At 43.8% G+C, this 23818-nt stretch overlaps 1 protein-coding gene across 4 annotated transcripts in view; it reads right to left on the bottom strand.

The window, feature by feature from the left end:
• The window catches only part of WDR7 (WD repeat domain 7), a 151154-nt gene that overhangs the window by 104706 nt on the left and 22630 nt on the right, over positions 1-23818 (bottom strand). For all 4 annotated transcript variants that reach the window (XM_062017941.1, XM_062017942.1, XM_062017940.1 and 1 more), the window contains 12 exons: positions 23600-23719; positions 23257-23402; positions 22978-23080; positions 21918-22059; positions 21178-21426; positions 19880-20100; positions 18809-19004; positions 17463-17677; positions 9593-10362; positions 8586-8674; positions 2969-3087; positions 688-811 (listed from right to left, as the gene is read on the bottom strand). In XM_062017941.1, coding sequence (XP_061873925.1) covers positions 688-811; positions 2969-3087; positions 8586-8674; positions 9593-10362; positions 17463-17677; positions 18809-19004; positions 19880-20100; positions 21178-21426; positions 21918-22059; positions 22978-23080; positions 23257-23402; positions 23600-23719 — 2494 coding nt within the window. The remainder of the gene's footprint in view (positions 1-687; positions 812-2968; positions 3088-8585; positions 8675-9592; positions 10363-17462; positions 17678-18808; positions 19005-19879; positions 20101-21177; positions 21427-21917; positions 22060-22977; positions 23081-23256; positions 23403-23599; positions 23720-23818) is intronic.

The raw sequence follows: 23818 nt of genomic DNA, 5'->3' as shown, positions 1-23818 counted from the left end.
ATTTTCAAAGTTACAAGAGAGACCAAAAGGGAACAACTCCTGTTCTTGGATGGACTTCTGGTAGTTATGCTGCACTGTATCTTGGCATCACACTGCAAGGGACCTTTCTCTGTTGCTCCTGCACTCTTCTTGCTCTTTGCAAGACCAGGTGAAGCTTCTAATGTCTAAACCATCAACCTTTAATTAGAGACTTTTATGAATTTGATGAGAGAGGAGGAGGAGACGGACTAAATATTCTACCTTTCAGTATCAAGAGAAGTGCTGCAATCTTGTGCTCATCTGATTAGCCATCACCATAAATTGCTGCTTAACAGGTCTGTGCTGAACCATGCTGCCACCTTTACCCAGCATCTCCTTGCAGCACTTGGTACCCAAATGTTTTGAACACGCAACTGGGCAGGAGCAGCATCAAATATTGAACAGCCACTGACGGACATACCCTGCATGAACCTGCATTAGCTTCTTTTATAACCCTTCCATGCTCCTAGAATGACAAGGGACCCCAATACAACAGTTTCTATAATGAAATTACACATTTGTTTTGAAAATTCCAAGACGTTTTTGAGTATAGCCCTAGGCTTTCCCCTTGAATCATCAGTACCACTCACAATTTTGTGTACAAAATGCCCTTTTCCTCTGTTATCAGAATAACCAAGTCATTTGCAGGTTTATCACAGCATTACTTACGTGATATAACACTGTCGATGTACTGTGGTAAATAAGGGGCCCATGCATCAATGGTTTCTTTCCGTCCTGCCTGCTCAATCCTCCTCAGTTCTGCTAGAAGTAAGGCCTGGGCAGCTTCTCTTACCTGTAAAGCCAACAGGGATATCACACAAATTCAAATATCAAATATTTATCAGTATGTTTTCAGTATAATTTAGCAAAAAGCAAAAGGCACCACTGAAGAAAACATTTCCTACAGGTAACTGAACTAAGCTTTCAGAGAACACATATTTTTTCCCCATCCCTCTGTACCTTGAACACAAGCAAAAAAGCCACAAACAGGGCACGTCTCTACTATGGTGTCTCTCACTGATACGCAGCAAAGAGCACAGAATCACAGAAAGGTTTCAGCTGGCAGAGACTTTTAAGCCCATGGAGTGCAGCCTCTGTCCCAGCCCCATCACCCACCAGCCCATTGCCCTCAGTGCAACACCCACCCAGCTCTGACACCCCTCCAGGGACGGTGACTCCAGCAGCTCCTTGGGCAGCCCCTTCCAATCCCTGATAGCAAAGAAATTCCTCCTCACATCTAGCCTGAACCTCCCCTGGTGTAACTTGAGGCCCCTTCCCCTTGTTCTGTTGCTTGTTACTGGGGATAACAGACCCACCCTCACCTAGCTACAGCTTCCTTCCAGGTAATTTTAACAGCCCCAGACGCCTCAGCCCTTCCTCACAGCAGACGTGCTCCAAATCCTTTCCCAGCTTGGAGCTGCCTCTGGATCCTCTCCAGCACCTCCATGTCCTTGTAGAGAGGGGCTCAGAACTGGACACCGTATTGCAGGTGCAGCCTCACCAAAGCCGAGTCCAGGGCAATGATCAGCTCCCTGCTCCTGATGCCAACACTGTCCCTGATCCAAGCCAGGATGCCCTTGGCCTTCTTGCCCAGCTGGGCTCGCTGCTGGCTCGTGTGGAGCTCCATCAGAAAACTCAGGGATGAATGTCACAACTCTCCCTGGCACGAGTGCAGAGCATAAACCAGAGAGCTGCCTCACCTTCTCCTGGCCTGTGGGCAGGTGCCCTTCTCAGCACAGACAGCAAAGCCTACTGAGGCCATCTCCCACCCCGTAAAGCGAACGGCAAGGCAGGTTTTTCACTTAAGGAAGAAATGCTGCTCAGGGAAATAAGGCTGAACCTTCTGTCTGTGCTGATGTATTGAAAGGCCACCAATGCTCTAGTATTCTAGAAGCAATTTCTGATCACCCTTCTCTACAGCATCCAAAGTTGGGCCCAAAATTACACGCAGGCAATGAATGGAGTTTTCTAAATGTCATAAATGTTGCAATATAAAAGCAAAACAAAACACCTTTTTTCCCCCCCCACATGACATTTACTCATTTATTACATATTACAGAAGACTGGTCAAAGAAAGATGGGGAAAAACATACATAAAAAGCTTTCCCAAAGTTTAGGGGGAAAAAAAGTGGCTTTTAACACCAGAAAATGTGAAATTCTGTCTGTTACTGTTTGTCCCCTACCAACACCACTTGTCCCACCTGAAGACTTCATAAATACTCTCATTATTTTTGGTCTAAAAGATGCAGGAAGGAAGGGGGTTTGATTGAAGTAAAAACAAAAATTGTGGACAAACAGAATACCTAAGAAGTACTCTGACACCTAGGGATGTCCTTAGCTGGACTTGTGTTGCTTACAAATTGTAATGAGTTTCAAAGTTAATTACCCTCTCAGGAAGCTATCTTCACTGTCTATGCTACCCTGCAAAAGAAATGGCAATCAGATAACAAAAATCATATTCCCAATTAAGTTCTGGGACTGCTGAGGACCTACAGCCTACAATCCAGCCCTGTCACTCCTCTCCCACCTGGGAAGCTGCAGAGTCAACAACTTTTTCGCCACAACAGCACAGGTGTAGTGTTAAGGCCCACTAGTCATTTATCAAACAGTTGGGTGACAAACCATTCACCGGCTACTGTACACACGCTCCAAAAAACAAAGCAACTCAGCAGTTTCTTGACAAAATATTAGTGTTTTTAATCCCAACAATATTCTTCATGGAAGGATGAAAGACTCTAAGCTAGTAATTTCTTAAAAAAACCCCAAACAGATACGTACAGCACCCAGAAAGTAAAAATATGTAGACGTGATCCCTTTGTCTTGACAGTTAACTGGAAAGTTACTTATTGACTCTGGAATTAAAACTGTATTTAAAATTCTAAGGGAAAACGTCAAGAGACAACATAAAACCCTCAAAAAACTGCACATACAGAATTAGTACTGAAATCACCTCCAAGCATCGATCCTGCCACCTGCGAGCCAGCATCTCCAGAAGTGGGGGTCTGAATTTATCCAGGCCCAGCAGGTCGGGGAGCATCACGCAGTGCATAGCAGCGAGCTGACTCCATCCTGTTAAAACACGTCACAGAGGATGATAAGCATAATGAACACTGAAGAAATCCTTAAGCATTTTTTTAAGTCCAAAATGCCACCAAGTAATAGAACCACAGCATGGTGGGGTTGGAAGGGACCTTTAGAGATCATCGAGTCCAACCCCCTGCAGAAGCAGGTCCCACCTAGATCAGGTCACACAGCAACGTGTCCAAGTGGGTCTTGAAGACCTCCAAGGAAGGAGCCTCCACACCCTCCCTGGGCAGCCTGTTCCAGTGCTTGGCCAGTGGCCTGGTGCAGTAGTTCTTCTGGAGAAGGTGGAAGCGGCCAGGGAAGCCCAGGGCTCGCCCCATCATGGGCTGCACCCTGTTTTTACTGACACCAGCTGGCCTCAGGGCAGCCTCTACAGTGCATGTGCTTTCTGCATCAGACAGGAATGAGCTCTTCCAGGCATAAATCATGACTGGTGAACTAGATGGTCAGCTCTCAAACACATGCAAGAGTCCGATGAGGTATCAGTGGAAGACTGCCTCAAAGCAGTCCTGATGAAACAAACACCTCTCTTCCTCCCCAGACCCTCTCAGACTTCAGTCTCTAGTCACAGATCTGGATTTTAAACCTTCAGCCTTAAGAATTTACTCAGCACACACACTAAATACAGAACCTCCCTGAAAGTATTGTGGCCATTATTTTTTCAAAAGCATGAGCCATGGTTCTGAGTTCAAGACTGAGGTGCCCTTTTCAAACCGTAATTAGCATCACTGATCCTGAGATTTAATGCCCCACATGCAAGTGTGATATCTTTAAGTCACAGAACGCTTGGCACATGAATTATCACTAGAAAAACAGCATAGAATTGTCTGTCTCACTTTCAAAAGTATGCAAAGAGGCACAAGCACATCTTTGCCAGCTATGTTACCCTTCCATCTAAACCTCACTTCAGGTGCATTCGCTCTACAGGCCTGCAATATAACGTAGTTAAAGCACAGTAAAGGCAAGCACATCAAGCTCAAACACACAGCCTGTAAAAATGCTTGTAAAAGTACTCTTTGCAAAAGAATTCCTGTAGTATTATGCTCCACATTGACTTTAGAAACTGGAGAAACACTTCAGGCCGACATATAGATCTCTATTTTTAGATGGTCAGCAACACTGAGAGTAAAAAATCTAAATATTTTAATTAATAAAGCTCTTCATTGTGCTACAAGAAATCATTATGTCAATTTTCCTTACAGAAAAATGGATTAAAAAGAGGAATTTCCAATTTAAGAGAGCGTTGTTTCCAATACTTGAGACGTGTAAAAGCAGGAATTTATAGCTTAGTAATAAGGGCTTAATAATTCTGATTTAAAGCAACTTGCTGACGGGCATAAAAGAGGGTTTTGTTTGCTTATTTGTTTTTTGTGCCCATCTTTTTGGCAGAAAGACGTTCTTTGTAACATGGATAAATATTTATAAGGGAAAAAAGAAGTCACTCTCAACACGAAACCCTGGCAGTTTAAGTAAAACATTAAGTTTTCATAAAGTTGCTGTAAGCACCAGAAAAATCCCCAAAAATGACAGAAAACTGTTTCATTTTAAGAGCATTAAACTTTTAGTCTTTCAAGTTGTAATGTGGAATGAGCACTGGTGCCCATTCATCTCTGAAGTGGAAGATCCATCCCAGGCTCATCCCAGCAGGTCTTCTGAAGGATGCAGATGGGGCTGACCCTCCGTACTGAGCGGCAGCACCCACACCCGCGGTGGAGAGCTGGGACATGGACTCCCTGTGGAACACACCGCTTTTGTTCTGGCCTCTCTCCTTCATATCCTACCAATGAGTAAAGCCAGGGCATGTCATGTCAAAATACAACTCAAACAAGACCTGAAATATCATGTTTGATAGACTAGTTGAGGACTGGATTTACAGACAGTCCAAGACACGCAAAATGGATCTGCTCACCCTTCACCAGCGCCTGTGGCACAGTACACAAAACCCCCTTCATTGCCTCTCTTTTTCACAAAGAAAATTTCCTACACAGATCAAATTAAAGCCATGTCATAACAATGATAAGGGACATTAGTTGAAAGCAAAAGACAAATAGAAAAGTGAGGAAAGAATACCTTCATTGACTAAGAAACAGGTATGTAAAGTAGGAGCAGTGTCAGAGCCAGAGTGACCAGCTTCAGTGCTAGTAGAAACAGCAGGAGCAACTTGCAGAGGAAAGAAGAAATAAAGAGAAAAAAATAGAAAAGTGAGGAGAGCAGCTTCTGAAAAACAGATTAGTATCACTGAGGAATGAAAAACAAAACTGGAGGAAACTGTGATAATATTAAACGAAAAGAGAAACCTCTGATTTTACAAGAAGTGCAATGCCAGTGAGAGGAGGACATGCAACTGCAGAGAAACACAGATACACTAACAGAAACTCGCGGGTTTTGAAAAGACAAAAGTAGCTGTAAATAAAGCAATTACAAACGTGTCTTTCGGTAGAGAGATCGGGTTTGACTGCAGGGTTGACTATGGCTTTGGAAAACAAGAGTTTCGCTGCTTCTTCTTCTTCTTGTGCTCTTCCCACACTTAGATACGTTTGGAATTTTCACTAATAGCCCCACAAATAACCCCTTTCAAACCAGGGCTGACCCATCTGTCACTCTAAAATGGCATGGAATGTACTACTGATGTCTAGTTTTAATACAGGTTCATCTCAGAACGTTCACTCAAAACATTTGAAGCCTATAAGGAACTATGGATCTAAAGCAGGGGCATACAAAGCATACTACCAGCAAGCAACTACAGCAGGGCAAAGTCCATCATGTTACTCAAGGCAGCATCTGTGACATTTATTTGTAAACTGCATCATTTCTTGGAGCAAATGTACTTTAAAAGCAGTTCTAAACATTATACTTCCACTAATGCTCCATGACTTCATATTATCACATGAAAACACGCGCGGAGCTCAAGGCACACACACGCTACAACCCGATGTCAACGTGGAGATGCAGGGGTCACTATCTGACACTTCCTTCCTATAGAGGAATTACCATATGTCATGCACAAGCATCTTCAAATTAATCCCCCTCTTGTATTCCGTTGCAGAACAACAATGGGCTCAAGCTCCTGAACGGATTAAGCATTGTCTCCAGAATGGTCTGTTTGCTTTTCACGCAGTGAACTTCTTTTGTCACTGTGGGACATCTGCATCAAACCTACTTTTTCCATGCTTTCCACACAAGTGCATCACGATGGCACGTGGACAGTGGCAGGATGCCCAGCGCCAATCGTGACAGTAAAACCCAGTTTCAGTGGATGCGTAAAAAAAATCAGGCTATTTCTTCTCTGAAAAAGGTTGTTTTTCACAAACACAAACCCAACTCCAAGCTGAAGTGAAAGCCTTACTCTGGAGTTTCGTTTTGCCTGGTTTTGTTCCAGTCGTTTGTGCTTCCAAGGACAGTAATTACAACAGTGACTGCACTGGAAGCAGCTGGCCCGGCAGCACAGAGCTGTGCTCATCTCGGGACAAACTGACGGAGATCAAGTGTGTCATAAAACGAATTAATTGTACCTGTAACTGATTTTTAAGAATGTTAGCACTAGAAATTTGTGAGTAGCAAGGTACTGCAAGTGGTGCACCATGGGATGCAATGGTAAGACACCAAGGAAACTCATGACTTGGGAAAAATCCATTTGCCCCCAAGAACGCTTCAAGACATGGCACCAGACCCAGAAAAAGATGACATTTCAGTCACAGAAGCCTTCTTCTGTCTTTTCGACAGAATTGCAGATTTATCAAGCAATCGTTTCTCATGGGGTCAGAAACAGTTCCACTGGGTTACCAAGGTATGTCTAGTCCCAAATTTAGCAATGCTATTTCAAAGAAAAATGACATAGCTGTCACTTGGAAAAGAAACACCACAATGGAACCATATCTTTAGAAACAAAACACCAGCACAGATCCTCTCTGGGACCAGCATTTTTTTCCTGCACTGAATTTGCCACACTGGCCCCATCTCTAAGAAACCCTGACCTTTCAAATAATTATTTTCCAAAGAGGAAAGCCAAATGTCTGTTAAAAAAGCAAACAAAAAACCCCCTGAACCCCTCACATCTCACACATTGAGATAAGAGCCCCGATTCTGGTTTCTCCTTTCTGCTTTTTTGTTGCTGACTGGCACTCCTCTGTAGCACCCCTGACAACACTTCTGTAGCATCCCCTCTAATGCAACAGCAGTTCCACAGTTTAAAAGATGTAGGTATGTCTTTAATGCACAGCTAAAGACTGTACATTGTGGTAAACAGCACAAGGACAAACGTATTTGCGTTCTGCAAAATGCAATCATTTTATGAAGTTCCTCTGTTTTATACAGCCTGAAAATCCAAGGTTTTAATAGCTAACAAAAAGCTGAAAATAAAAGATAATTGCAGTCTTCAAAGGAAACTTCAATTAATTCCTGAAGGACACGTGCTTTATACAGTAGTTAAAAACACAACCTGGTCATGGGGAAAAAAGAAGTCCCCTTCCTCCCCGCCCTAGAGTGTATGCATGCAGGTGGGCTCACATCCACAAAACCCCCACAGCACTGTAAAAGAGCAAAGATGTGTATGCTCTTCCTGTTTGAACATACATTCCCTTCAAGCCATAAACCACCTTCCACTGGTCCCACAGGGATTTGTTGCCCTGTCATCCCCATGGGTGACTGCTGGACCTGCTCCTTCAGGTCCCTCTGCTGCACTGTGCCACTTCTGCTACTCAGGTGCCCACACTGGCTGTCTCTCCAGGAGGAGCCCCACGCTCTTCCCAACAGTTCACTAGCTCCTTAGATTTCAGCTCAAGTCAGAATTGGCCACTCATGGTGGTTTATGTTTATTTTCACAGGAGTAGCTCATTTGCCCCTCCTCCTCCTCTTTACCTCTCCCACCCCAGCAGGACTGTTTCCATGTACTCCCACTGCCCAGAAGAAGCTCTAGTCCTCACTCCACCACAGCAGAAAATCCTTGTCTAATCTCATGCACATCCTTCTATTACAGCACTGTTCCACTTGCTATACTTAGCCATTATAATTATGAAAGACTGAACACACACTATTGAAGGATCCTTTGGTGTCAGCTACTGCCACCTTTCATAGCTGGGAGAAAAACAACAGCAGCAGAGCAATGTTAAAATAATTGCTTCCTCCTTCACAAAAAGTAGAGGAAACACATACATACTACTTACTGGTCATTACCTTTATGCTTTAGTTTATAACATACATAAACATTTCTCCATTAGTCTGTATGGTGCTTAGTTAACAACTTTAAACCTCTCACTATCCCCTGAGCACCAGAATGTCTGGAAGCATTCAAAAGATGCAAAAATTCATTGTTTGGGATAACCTCACAGCAGTATCAGACAGAGGCTTTAGTCACTGATGTTTTTACACTACTTTTTCCTCACACAGAAGCTAGCAATATTTCTATCATTTGATAGTAAGGTGATAAGTTCAGTGTCAAGGGATGACATGACACATCAAATGGTTCCAAAAAAAGTGACTTTTACCTTGCTTGATTTGTCCTTGGGCTGCATGACTTGCAACTGAAGGAGCCGCCTTCACTTTTGACATCTCAGGAGTTCCTGGCCTAGGTGGCCTAAATGCAGAAACATAGATGAAAGGAGAGAAGAAGGGGATAGAGGAAGGGGGGTGGGTGGGGGAGAGAAGAGGAGTTTAGTTGCTAAAAGATACTGTGACTAAACAAACTTTGAAAAGCAACCCCATAAAACCCAGTTGGTTTCAAAGAAAAAAAAGAAGCATTTCATTTATGATTCCGAGGTATGCTCACAGAACGGTGGTGGGGGTTGAAAGGGACCTTCAGAGATCACCCAGTCCAACCCCCTGCTAAAGCAGCTCCCACCTAGATCAGGTCACACAGGAACGTGTCCAGGTGGGTTTGGAAGCATTTTGAGAAGGAGCCACCACACCCTCCCTGGGCAGCCTGGGCCAAGGCTCCCTCACTCAAACACTGACACAGTTTGTCCTGATGTTTTAATGGAACTGTTTGTGTTCCAGCTTCATCCCATCATCCCTTGTCCTGTTGCTAGATACAATAGAAAAAAGCGCTGCCCCAACCTCCTGACACGCACCAGTGAGATATTTGTAACTATTAATGAGCTCCCCCCTCAGTCTCCTCCAGACTGAACAGCCCCAGGTCCTGCAGCCTTTCCTCACAAGGAAGATGCTCCAGTGCCTTGAGCATCTTGCTGGCCCTGCACTGGCCTCTCTGCAGCAGTTCCCTGTCCCTCTGCAGCTGGGGAGCCCACGACTGGACACGGGACTCCAGATGAGGCCTCAGCAGTTACATAATTCCATTCAAACAAGATGATTATCTTGGCATAAAAGCCATTACATTCAGGAAAGAAGAAATACACTCAGTTCCATGGAGGCTCCAAAGATTTGCATTGCTATTTAATACAGTAAATACATTTACACAGTAAAATTAAACAAAGTCAAAAGCTGCATTTAAATAGACTCTGAAAGTTACCCAAGTTCAAGTGAATATTTGCCATACCTGGTTGGACCCTTCTTCATGTGGTCTCCAATAAAAGTTGCATTGGTCATGCTCATCAGTGTGTTGGCCAGTGAGATAACAGAGAGGAGATGCTGCGTGGTGACAGCCCGGGATACACCATATGTCCCCTTCCCAAGTCCTTCTGTAACAGACATCTTCCTTCCTACCTCCATGCCACCATATGACGGTTTGCCTACAGGCTGGTTGTAGCCAGGAAGCATCAGAGACATGTGGCCTCCTCTAGACAGGAGGCCAAAGGACACTGAACAGTGTGGCTTAAGCATCCCAAGACGATCCAGGCAAAGCTCATCTAGAACAGAATTCAGGCCCCAGGCGTGAAGGCAGGACATAAAGAGCTTTGCTGTATCCATGGTTAGATTATATTCTAACAGAGTTAAGGGTTTAGATTTGCTAGAGCGATATTCTGGGTCACCGTCTTCCCTCCTCTGTCTTACCGAGTCTTCATCTTCATCTTCATCATCAAGAAGATGCTCTTTTATATTCTCTTTGATTGTTTCCTTGACCTGCTGGAAGAGGACAGCTGCTCGTTTGCCAGTCAGAAAGGAGCCTCCTTTGTCCGCGCCGCCAGAGGCTTTCTGTAAATTCTCTGGAGAAATGAGTGCAGTGTTGGGTCTGGCGGCCTCCTCGGTCAGCAGCTGAATAATCAAGGCTTCCACATCAAAGAAGAGCACGTGGATATCTGGGTCTGTTAAGTTAGTCTTTATAGCTTGAACCATCAGGGAGTTATGTGAATATTTAGGCAAATTCCCCTGAAAAATGAGAAGAGAAAGCGGGTTTGAGGTTTCAACTGGATTCTTTGTTAACATTTCTCACCAAGTTCAGTTCCCAAAATTAAGGCAGCTGGGGATGATCAAAGCCTGAAATCTCACACAGCTATAAAACATGTTATGAGAGAAGTTATGAAAACACTGGCAAAGAATTTCACAGCACTTTTCACAATGTCAGGAATGTCAGACTTGTGATCCAGAGTTATACAGCTACAAACCAGGAATTCCACTTGCAGATGTTTATCAGATAAACAGACCTCTCTAGCCAAGACAGAACCTCACATTTCTTTCCCACACATTCTAAAATACTACAGGGAAACTCCAAGGGATGACACAATTTCAATATTTGGCTATTAAACTCAAAACACAACAAATATGTCACATTTGGGTACCGAAGTATAGCATCATTTTTTGCCATTCATATGTCAATTGTTCACGTCAATACTTCAGTCCATCTTCTTCCTCCTTCTCTTCCTCCCAAGGAGGGAAAGAAAATAGAAGGAAATGGAAAGTAAAATGCTGTGGGATAAAAAAAGAAGTCAGAAATGGAGACTGGACATAAAAACAGTAACACAGGATTTTAAGTACTGTGTGTAAGAACTTTATCCTCTCTGTGATAACTTGGACTCAAGTACTTGAGTTTCTTCCAATAAGGGAAAAAGAAGAACCTTTTAACAGCAGTTGCAAGTAAAACAGTATTTCTCCTGTTTTACAATATAATTATCAGCCTGAAAGACAGAGGTGCAATGTTTGTGTTGACACGCTGAGTCACACAGTCAGAGCAAGGAAAAACAGAGGAGAAGCAGTTACTAGGTTCAGGAATGAAGAAGCATTCCTGACACTGGTACCGGTCACTGCAGAAGTTAAACCCTGCACTCAACAGTCAAGCCCAAGGGAGCACATAAACCCATCACCCTGCACCAGCCTAAGAGGGGCTGCAGGAGGAATTGTATATTTCCTACAACTGATATAGGCTGAATGGTTTGTTCAGAAAACATCAGCCTTTGCTGAGAGCTGAACTACCCCAAAAGTTCTTAATTCATCACCAACAAAAGCAATACAGTCGTGGCTCCAGTGTCTTATCCATAACTCAACAGCTTTAGCATTAATACAAACTCTTTCAGTTTAATAGTCCCTAACATTTCTGTGCTCTCTGGTTGTTTTTAAAGCACAGGAGTACATTTTACAGCAGGATAGTTCTTCAGTAGTTACTGAGGCTCATGGTTTTTATCTGTACACTGTGGACTGGGGGAATCCTGATTGATAATAAGCTAACTATGAGCCAGCAATGCATCAAGAGGAGTGTGGGCAGCAGGTCAAGGGAGGTTCTGCTCCTCTACTCTGCCCTGCTGAGGCCTCATCTGGAGTCCTGTGTCCAGTTGTGGGCTCCCCAGCTGCAGAGGGACAGGGAACTGCTGCAGAGAGGCCAGTGCAGGGCCAGCAAGATGCTCAGGGCACTGGAGCATCTTCCTTGTGAGGAAAGGCTGTGGGACCTGGGGCTGTTTAGTCTGGAGGAGACTGAGAGGGGGATCTTATTAACATTTATAAATATCTAAAGGGTGGGTGTTAGGAGGCTGGGGCAGCACTTTTTTCGATGGTAGCCAGCAAGAGGACAAGGGCTGATGGGATGAAGCTGGAACACAAACAGTTTCATTGAAACATCAGGACAAACTGTTTGAGTGTTTGAGTGAGGGAGCCCTGGCCCAGGCTGCCCAGGGAGGGTGTGGAGGCTCCTTCCTTGGAGGGCTTCAAGAGCCACCTGGACACGCTCCTGTGTGACCTGATCTAGGTGGGAGCTGCTTTAGCAGGAGGGTTGGACTGGATGAGCTCTAAAGGTCCCTTTCAACCCCACCATGCTGTGATTCTGTCATTACAGTGCAAAGATCCCCAAAACACTGTTGGATTGAAAAGTGTAGTATCCCCCACATCATGTCCCATTGTTGTTCCCATGTATGAGGCTGGCTTTGAAATAAGTGTACTATTTCAGTCCTCAAGGTTCTCATTTGCACAGACCTGTCTCTTGTAAAGCACTCTGCCTTTTCTGTGGCTATTAGTTACCGTGTATCCCTGAAGAGAGTGAGATTGCTTTTTTACTGTAAAAAATATTCAGAGGAAGAGCTGGCCTCTGTGTTAGCTTTATGTTTGGAAACAAGTCAGTCCAGAAGAGACTCCAGCACCCTGCCCTGCAGTCAGGAGTGGCCAATGACCCAGCCACAGCTTCCCCACCATTCATTCCTAGAGCTGCTTTGGAGTAACTCCCAAATAACCTTTCCCCTTGACTGTTTCACAGTACGAGGCCCAGGGATAAAAAACAGAGTAAGAAAATGCTCTGTGAACCTTGTCTAAACTTAACATGCACAAGCATATTTGTCTAAAGCCATCCACTGTATTAGTCTTGCTTGACACTGCAGTTTTTTCCACCACACTGATCCTCAGACTGTTAATTTAAGGCTGCTAATGTGTTGCTTAGCTAGAAAGAACACCCATATATATTTTACTGTACGGTGAAGTCAAGAAGAGCACGTACAATTATTGGTGTGCTGGCAGTACTCAGCAGTTCTTTCTCATTTTCAGAGGATGATTCTCAGCAAACATACATAAATACTTTATACTACTCCAATGCAGTCATTTTGGAACAAATGAGCAAACCAGGTACCAAAAGTGCATGCAGACAGAGCGTAACATTCAAAACATATGAAAAGACTCTCAGACAATGAAATGCCAACCTGGCAAGAGCTTCAATGCCTCTGCTACTCCACCACAAGCAAATAATGTTTGTGTCTTTCTTCAAATCAAAATCCAATTCACTTGCTTCACTTGCACTACCAGAAGGGAAAAAAAAAAAATCACATTTGGCCACACGGATTAGGGAAGAAAAATTACCAGAGAGCCCATCCTCCTCGTTCCTTGTCCTTACGTTTCTGGGAGGAGCTGCAGCACAGCACAGCTCAGCGTGCAAGACAAACAGCGTGGGCCTAACGCAATCTGCACTGGAACACACAGACAAATCCTGCTGTGGTCAACTCAGAGAACAAATAAACTATGCTGATTAAATAAATTTGCCATGAGAAGTAAATCGGGGATAATTGGAAGCAGAAAAGAAATGATTAAATGCCAATAAATTACAGCTGCAAAGTATGTTCTGCAATGCACTGATTTATGTACACATTCCTTACTTGTTTTAAAACATGCGGTTATTTGCTCAGAATACAAGGTAGGTAACCTCTTATTAAATGATCTCTGGTAATGGTCACAATGCTAAAGTTAAGAGCTATAGTATAATCAAAATATGTTAGCTATTAATCATAGAACCACAGAATGGTGGGGGTTAGAACGGACATTTAGAGCTCATCCAGTCCAACCCTCTGCAGAAGCAGCTCCCACCTAGATCAGGTCACACAGGAACGTGTCCAGGTGGGTTTGGAAGCATTTTGAGAAGGAGCCTCCACACCCTCCCTGGCAGCCTGGGCCAGGGCTCCCTCACTCAGACACTCAAACACTTTGTCCTGATGTTTCAATGGAACTGTTTGTGTTCCAGCTTCATCCCATCACCCCTTGTCCTGTCACTGGATACAACAGAAAAAAGTGCTGCCCCAACCTCCTGACACCCACCATTTAGGTATTTGTCAATATTAATGGGCTCCCTCCTCAGTCTCCTCCAGACTAAACAGCCCCAGGTCCCGCAGCCTTTCCTCACAAGGAAGATGCTCCAGTGCCCTGAGCATCTTGCTGGCCCTGCACTGGCCTCTCTGCAGCAGTTCCCTGTCCCTCTGCAGCTGGGGAGCCCACAACTGGACACAGGACTCCAGATGAGGCCTCAGCAGATGTGGCAGAGCAGAGGGGGAGCAGAACCTCACTTGACCTCCTGGCCACACTATTCTTGGTGTCCCCAGTATGCCATTGGCTTCTTGGCCACGAGGGCACATTGCTGGCTCATATTTAGCTTATTATCAGCCAGCACTGCCAGGTCTGTCTCTGCAGAGCTGCTCTCCAGCAGGTCACCCCCAGCCTGTGCTGGTGCATGGGGTTGTTCCTTCCCAGCTGCAGGACTCTGCCCTTAATCACCACTGGGCTCTGGTACGGAACACGTTTTGCTGTGTGATCTATCATACCTCTGTAGGCAGCAATGCCTCCAGTAGGTGTGAGGAACCTGCACGAGCCACATTGGCACATCCAGGTGCAAAAGATACTTATGTGTGTGAACAGTCACAGCAGTGTCTCGGCACCAACAGGTCTGAGCACGCAGGTATCCGTGGGAACACCACACTGCTGCTCTAAGGAACGCTCTCTCGACGTGCCATCTCTTCACAGAGAATATAACAGAATGTGGCAAAATAAACAAACAACTGGAAGGGGGAGGCAGCAGGCGGCTGGAGCGGAGCTCTGCTGCTCTCTGCTGGTCCCAGCCCAGGCTGCCAGACCTCAGCGGCTGTGGCAACCAACACAAAACAGCAGCGACAACACAAGCTCTTCGGGTTTGGACTCGGGTAACACTTCTGAATGTCATCAATAGACTAAACAAAGTTAATACCTGTCTACTCTGATAGGTCTTTAACTGGGAAAGAATTACAATGAATGGTTGTGTGTGGGAATCACAAAGAAGAGCAAATGTAGGGAGGACACAGCCACAGACTTGCCCCAGCAGTGATCCCCCAGATTAATCCCCTGCCCAAATCAGGTCCCATGAGAGCAAGCTGCCCACGGCGTGGAAAGCCTCGTACACATGTCTCTGTTACACAGCTCCAAAGAAATTAGACATTTGAAACTAGGAAACCTAGTTTTCTCCAAGATAATTTGACATCTCTTTCTGTTAATCTTTAAGAGAAGAATAAAAACTCAGAAGTCAGGTGTCACATTCTTTCTGAGGTGAAGTTAATAAAACCTCCACAAATCAGGACTTGTCTTTTCTCTGTATTTGGCCACAACAAAGATGAATGATGCAAAGCCCAAGAAAAAAGCTGTCCCTTCAATAAGTTTGTCCTTGTGTTGCTTTGGAACCTCTTCTGTTCCAGCTTGTGCCTGTTGCCCCTTGTCCTGTCATTGGCCATCACTGAGCACAGTCTGGCTCCAGCCTCCTCACACCCACCCCTGATGGATCTGTAACATGAATGAGGTCACCCCTCAGGCTCTTCAGCTCAGAAGCTTCTTCGAACTGAAGGGTCCAGAACTGGACACACTATTCCAGATGTGGTCTCACAAGGAGAGAGTAGAGGGGGAGCAGAACCTCTCTCCACCTACTGCCCACAGCCCTTCTGGTACAGCCCAGGATGCCATTGGCCTTCTTGCCCACAAGGGCACGTTTCTGGTTCATGCTCATCCTGCTGCTCACCAGCACCCCCAGCTCTCTTTCCCTTGTGCTACTCTCTAACAGTTCATCTCCCAGCCTGTGCTGGTACTTGGGGTGATTCTTTCCCCAATGCAACACTCTACAATGATCAGTTCACATACATCAGACTGAACAACAATCAAGCACAGTAAAATTAATACAATGTTCAGAACTAGCTCTTGTCTCATTCCATCCTCCATACTAAAAGGTGCTTAATATGTTACCCCGTACTAGCTTGTACATGCCATACTGTAGTCTATTTGCTCTTCAGAACAATAAAATTAATGCTGAAACGTAAAACTAACTCTTTATACAATTTGAAATCCAGGTTATTTCTTATTGTGAGACACCAATTTGGAAAAAGAGCTAAATACTGGCTGTTAAAAAAGAAAAAGGAGCTTCCCTACATATCAAAATCTTTAATGAGCTTCCAGCCTGTGCAATAATAACCAGAATCATCCTCTGACTCCAGTCCAATTACTGCTCTAACTCCTGAAAACTCTGGTATTGTCAGAAAGGTCTGCCTAACAGAGTTCTGCCAAGGAGCACACACTTACTGCTCAGATTGGCATGCAGCCTGTTGTTGTGCTTAGTAACATCCACACAAGTTGTGAAGGTTTCTTGTCAGACTGAACAAGTGAATGCCATGAGCACCCTCTCTGTACACAGACATACAGTGCCCAGGAACTGCTGTTGACAAGTTACTACGGACAGGTCTATTTGAATTCATCACCTCAGTCATAAACAGTTTAAAAAGTCCTTAAACACTTAAATATTTAGGAATCAGTCAAGCCTATGAATATCTTCTAGCACTAAACACTTTAAGTCTTTCTCCAATCATAACTGATTTTCAGTATTGAAGCTACTCTGGCTCCATTTATATCACTTTGAGCATAGACATCAGTAACATTCTCTCTAAACTGTCACTCTGCAATGATTACTAAAGCACAATAAACCCAAGCTCTAGCTCCACCCTCAGCAAGATCTGCAGGAACATATAAAGTGTGTCTAATAGGGGGAAGGGAAAAAAGGATCAATGCTGATCCCATTCCTCACAGTCAGCACAACGTGAAACGGGTGAGACTTGCTTCCAATGGCTACAGATCACAGGCTGGCTCCTTGTGTGCCTACCAACACTACAGAATGTATACAGTTGAGGAAGTATTCCAGAGTTTGAATACACCCAAAAAACCCCAACAGTAGAAGGCACGCTGAAGTGTGAGGTAGTATCAAGAACAGTAACATGAACTGGGAACCACCACCCAGAGAGATGTGGAAGTAGCTGTGTTGGGTGATACTAATGACATAGCACCAGCTAGAAAGAGAGAAAACTATTTGGTGTATGACTTCTGTTCTTACTCAACCTAGAGAAAAGAGACAGTGGAAGTAGTACAGTTACAAGCAGTGAAGAGGCAGCTAAAAGCATCAGCCTCCAGCAAGGAAAACCACTACCACTGAAGGCACAAGGTAGAAAAAACACAGATGAAATATGTTTTTCAAATGTAACTCTAGATAACACCACGGGCACTGGAAACTGTCTAATGACACTGAAGGAGGCTGATCTTTTTGTTCCAGGAACGTGAACTGCTAGAACTGACCCAAGGCCACATAAAGCTACTTTAGCTCTTACTATTAAAATGTCAGAACTTGGGGTAAGAAGCTTTCAGTTACAACGATGGAGACTTCCCGTATCGCAACCAACTGCTAATCAATTGTTTCAGGTACTGCATTCAGACTAGCTGAAACACAGCCTAACCTTGTCAGATGCTTCAGAAGCCAGTAGGTTAGTGGCAAGGGTCTGCAGTTTCTGATGTGCCACGTTCTTCAGGGCAGCCAGGCTACGTCTGGTCATGGCCTGCTTCAGGTTGACGGCGGGATGGCTCAGGGAGTCCACTGCTGCAGGGACTGCCTCATCACAGGCATTCAGGATTTCCACTGCTGTTATTCCCATTACACACCTGTCCAGTGCACCTGCAAGTGTTTGGAAAAGCAAGAGTTTGATTGGAAACAGAATGTCCAGAATATAGCAAGTACAAAATGTGTGAAAATAACTCACACCACAGGATGCAAGGCATAAAGCCTTCCACTGCTTTAACGCTGTTTTTAGAACTATTCCCAAAGGGACAGACCTTTCTTAGATCTCCATGAAGCTGAAGCACATATGGAAAAACCACACTAAGAAAAAATGAAGAAAGGTTTAAAAACCCCACTGTGTGATCCTTCACTGACCACAGGGTGACTGCAGTCGCTCAGTGCCTTTAATGGAAAGCTGTTTGCACTTCCAACGCCTTTCTCCCACCCAACTACTTGTGTCAAGCAAATTTTACAGGATGGATCTCAGGCTCCTCTTTGCTTCCTAGAGCTCCATAAAAAACAAATCCTCGACCAGTTTTCACAGTAAGCTAAAAATAACATTCATTATAGGCTTGTGAGGTTTCTTCCTTAAGTAAGTTAAGGAGATAGAAGGTAATTACACACTGCATATGCCCTGATGCATTTTTCCTCACTTTCTCCCCTTCAAACGCCACAGAATTTTCTACAGCAAAGCTGTGTTTGTTTTGTGTCTTGTTGCCCATTCTGTTAAAGCTCATTTTAAAGTTCTTTTTCTAAACCAAGCATTGGTCCTGTTAAAAATAAAATAACAAAAGCAAACACACAGCAAAACAAAGAGCACAAAAAATCCCAGGCAAGCACTTTCTTCACTCTGCACATTAGGAAACCATTGTAGATTCAAGGAGTTGTACTTCTACACCAAGCCTTCCAGAAAACTGGTGAGTAAGCAGAGACATTAATAAACTGAGAGGACAATATTTTAACTGGTCTCTCTATAGAAAATTAGGAACACACTTAAGGGGAAGAGAGGCACAGGAAGCTGTTACCCCTCTGAAACTATACGCGTTATCCCAAATACTAAAATATGCATTTGATAAAAGCTTGTAACATCTGTATTGGTGAATCTGTGGAGTACTAAAGTTCAAAACACAAATGTGCAAGAAAACTAACTCTTCTCTCAGATGCAGCTTACACAGAAATACAATCAAACTTGTATCTTTATATATATATAATAAAATGTTTAGTCAACATCTTTGCACTTAACCTTACCAGTGTCCATTTGCCAGACATACACTGATCCATCTGAACATCCCACCACCAGATAGTCATCAGAAGGCCTCCACTTTATCACTTGAATAGGGAAAAGGTGGCGGGATGCCAGCATGATGCACTTTTTCTCCCGCAGACTCAGAAGACCTACTGAGTGATCACTGGCAACGGAGCAAATACAGTGCTGGACTCTTGCCTAAAGAAAAACAGAAGAATGAAGGAAAAGAAATCTTAATCATAATGCAGACACTTTGCATTTAATAATTTCCTCTTCATTGGACCAAGTGTAGCTTGGATAAGTGGAGGTGAGGTGGATGGAGAGCTGGCTGAATGACAGAGCCCAGACGGTGGTGATCAATGGCACAGAATGGAGTTGGAGGCCTCTGGCCAGTGGAGTTCCACAGGGATGGGTTCTGGGGCCAGTCTGGTTCAACATCTTCATCAACCACCTGGGTGAGGGCACAGAGGGACCCTCAGCAAGTTCCCTGCTGGCACCAAACTGGGAGCACTGGCTGATGCACCAGAGGCTGTGCTGCCAGTCAGTGAGAGCTGGGCAGGCTGAGAGTTGGGCACAGAGGAACCTGCTGAGGTTCAACAAGGACAAGGGCAGAGTCCTGCAGCTGGGGAGGAACAACCCCCTGGGCCAGGCCAGGCTGGGGGTGACCTGCTGGAGAGCAGCTCTGCAGAGACAGACCTGGCAGTGCTGGCTGATAATAAACTGCCCATGAGCAGCAACGTGCCCTCGTGGGCAAGAAGCCAATGGCAGCCTGGGGGCATCCAGCAGAGTGTGGGCAGCAGGGCCAGGGAGGTTCTGCTCCCCCTCTGCTCTGCCACATGTGCTGAGGCCTCATCTGGAGTCCTGTGTCCAGTTGTGGGCTCCCCAGCTGCAGAGGGACAGGGAACTGCTGCAGAGAGGCCAGTGCAGGGCCAGCAAGATGCTCAGGGCACTGGAGCATCTTCCTTGCGAGGAAAGGCTGCGGGACCTGGGGCTGTTCAGTCTGGAGGAGACTGAGGGGGGACCTCAACAACAAAGTGTGGTACAGGTTATCAGACATATTATACAAAACTTACACTACAGTTTTCTGGTGGAACTAGAAGCTGTGTAATTTCTCCACCATGTACACAGAAGATATGTTTCATCTCTCCAGAAAATATATCCCATATGATGACTGAGAAATCCACACCACCTGAGATCAAATACCTTTGATCATAACGAGAAGAAACCTGATGAGGATACAGTAAACATGTAATTTTGTTTCGATGGCCTCGGAGAGTCCGGTGAGGTGGCCAACCTGAGAAATTGGGTATGGGGTGAAAGAAGGGAAAGATGAAGAAAAAAAGAGAGAGGAAAAGAATATAATTCAATAGAACAGTTAACAATCCAAAATGCTGATCTTGATTAAAAGAACAAAAGAAGTTAAAACAAATTTAAATAGGAAAACAACTTGTGAACACAGAATAAGAACAGTGAGTCTTCTGCTCCTTGCAACCAAAGACAGTAGTTAAATCATTCTCATTTTCATCTTTGAACTTAGAATGCTTAGAAAAACTGTCTTTGTAGATGGCAAATAAATTAAATACCAGGAACAAGTATTTAATGCAATGCCTGCATGACACAGTGGAACTGTTTTCCTGTACGTGCTTATGCTTTCTAGTGAGCACAGCAAACCTTACACAGAAGACACACCGGTGGTTCTGTGTTTCTGTGACGCAATTTATGCTTATTTGCATATCAACTTTGAGGCAATCCTACTTCACGATAAGAAAGGAATGATTTTTGTGTAAAGTTACATAAGGTAAGTCAGTTACATAAAGGGAAAGCCAGCCTTGCACGTAACTCACAAGCTCATACCTGTACTCAAGGAAAAATACTGATGTGTCTTTTTCATTTATCAGCATTTGTTGAAAATCTAATCCCAAATATTTGTTCTGCAACTATGATCACAAAAGCATTAACCCAGCATTATTTGCTAACCAATTACGCAACAGCAGGCCACCCCACAACACTCAACTAACTACATAATACTCAAAGAGGAATCCTCCTCAGATGTGTTATCTTCCCAAGGAGATCTCCACAGGCACACTCATACCTCAGCTGAACACATTGCTCAGTGCCAGTCTGGAAGACAAGCAGGAGATGGTCCCTGACATATATCCAGAAATACCCAAGGCTTCCCAGTGAAGGGACCTCTCCCAAAATCAATGGTTAATTACTTACATTTCTCACATTGCTAAGGAAACAGTCACATGACTTCTACCTGTGAAATGACTTAACTGCTCGCTTTGTGAAACTGTTTCTTACTTGGGTACAGCTTGTGTCAGGCACACACTGTAACCCAACCCTGCTTTTCAAAAGCTTACTTTCGTACCTCTCCTAAGCATATGCTCTCCTTGCAGCAGCTGAACTATAGCAGTCTGTGTTGCTGGCACAATAACAATGCTTCCATCCTCACGACCACAAACCAGTCGCCCATGTGCTGGGATATACACGCTGGCGGTAACTTTCAGTGGTTCATTGATGTTTGGTATTAAGCTTAGTTGGTCTATAATCCCAGCAGGGCGAGGAGTAAGTTTATCAAAAGCTTCCTGGAGAGATACTGAAGTAGTTGTTTGCAGTCCTGTTTAAAAAGAAAAACAGAAAAAGGTAGGGGTGAGGTGGGAGGAGGATTTAAGAAGAGAAGTTGGGGATCCTTTTCCAAACAGATCTGCAAATTTAAACACATTGTATTGCTACACTTTGAACAAAGTCACAGGTACATACTAGAGACTAAGCTACCAACTGAGTAGAGCTACAGCACCACAGGAAAACAAGGCGTGTGAGAACTGGAGAAGTGTATGAGTTAAGCTACCAAAAGGAAGTTACACAGGCAGAGGGCAATGACTGCAGTGTTGGAATAAAGCAGGTGTTATAAACACCTGAAGAAAGTTCAGAGTAAATGAAGGTTTTGATTATATATGGAGAAAATTAAGTTATTGTAACTAACAAAGCTAACAAAGAAAAACCAACTTCATGGACCTGTAGGGAAAGCAAGAGTGCTTTAGCAAGCAACAAAACAGGTAACAAAAACTCGTTAAAAGATGAGGCAACAAGACTATCAACTAGGTATACCTTTTGCACTATCTTGTTGTTCAAGAGTATCAGGCACACTCCAAATGCACAGTCTCCCTGAAGAGTCTCCTTGGATTAACAGCTTGTAGGAAAACTCCCTGTGCCCACAGAAGAATCGAGTAACTGGAGGACATATTAGTAGCTGTTAAAAAAAGAACATTAACAACATCAGGACACATGCAAATCGTGTACTGACATCACAAGTAACTCTCCTCATATCACCCATTGTGCCTTTAAAAAACAGGACAGAAACTAGCTACTTGATGCTTTATCTTTCTTACGGGAGAAATAATAAATCCAGCAAAATGAATCAAAATGAAGCGTGGTTAGTTACAAACCAAGTCAAAGATTCAGGGGAGAGGAAAGAAGGTTTCTATCTATATTTGGTTTTGTTCTAAATATGTTCATGTTTAGAGTATTTTATATATGTGTGTGTATCCTAAAATTGTTAACCTTATAACTGTAACAGTGAAGTGAAGCTCCAGCAAGGAACATGACCCACAAGAGAAGCAGAGAAGTTTTAATATCAATTCACAAAATAAAGGAAATATAAACTCCCCCCCCCCCAAAAAAAAAATGTAAATGTTTCCATGTCCCACTTTGGCAACAGATTAAATGGTCAAGAATAAAAATGATTCCTACAAGAGTCTTGTAATAACAGCATTTAAATCAGATACTACACCTAGCAGTGTAAGTACCAGCCACATCGCACAGCAGCCTTCGATAGATGAATTTATGGCACACGCAGTTCACGGAGTACAACATAAAAATGAAGTATGGCTCAAAGAGGACTTTGGCCCACAAAATTTGATTGCCTTTATTACTTTGCAAGGGTTTAAGCTTTCAAATCCAAAGTTGTGGTTTTAAAAGCTCTTGCTCAGTTATTGCCTAATCGTCATGCACACCACAACCTGACTTCTAATTCTCCAGGCACTGATGAACGGTAAACTGTTAGGAGAAATCCTAAAGGTCTGCTTTGAAAGAGAGGAACTGGTAATGATGTATGCCTGCTGCAATCCTCTCAAAGAAAAACGCAGCTCATAAAAGAAATATATTTTACCTGTTTATCTGCTCTGTCCAACACACTGTACAATAAAGGCGGAATTAAATTCTCCACAGCTTTCCCCACATCTCTGCGAAATGAATCACTAGCTGGGAGACAGCTGGATTTAAGGACAAAGAGAAATAAATAAAGTCCATAAAAGCCAAAGACAATATTTCTTCAAAGTTGCTCACGTTTTAATCTCAAACACTAAATAAATGGGAGTATTTCATTGTTGAACTAGATGATCTCTAAAGGTCCCTTCCAATCCCTACCATTCTGTGATTCTATGACTACCTGGCTGGTAATTTATAGATGAAGCTTTGTCCATCTTCTGTCCATACAATCACTTTATCAGCTGACACAAAGTCACCACCTGTCCAGGTCTGATCGTTTTCGCTGGGGACTGAACATAAGAGCGAATAGTCGCCAGCATCGAAAACCTGAAAAGAAACAGAAAAGTCTGTGGTCATTAAGTGATTACAGACTGAAATGCCCAGAGAGCAGCTCATTTTGGTTTCAACACAGACACATTAAAAGGACTCAAGAGCATCTTGATCAAAACATCTTACTGGCAATTTAATTAGAGCAGCTTGTACAGTGAAGAGCAGCCAGGTGCTGTTCAGCTAGCTTGCCTTACCCTCCAGTACTTGGAACATACTACCAGCAGCGACCTCTGGGTAAACGCACAGAAGGAGATGCTTTGACAGTTCTGACAATAAATAGGTTTTGACTCCTCTTCAAATACTGGTGTTGTATCCTAAAAGCAAAGAAACGAAATCAACATTAATTGCATTGTTTAAAATTATAAAGCAGAAGTTAAACAGGGCCACACCACCTTCTGTAATAACATCTTAAA

The sequence above is a fragment of the Colius striatus genome, chromosome Z (assembly GCF_028858725.1).
Source record: "Colius striatus isolate bColStr4 chromosome Z, bColStr4.1.hap1, whole genome shotgun sequence".
Lineage (NCBI taxonomy): Eukaryota > Metazoa > Chordata > Aves > Coliiformes > Coliidae > Colius > Colius striatus.
Note: the sequence above shows the minus strand (reverse complement) of the source record. Positions and strands in the feature narration are given on the sequence as shown.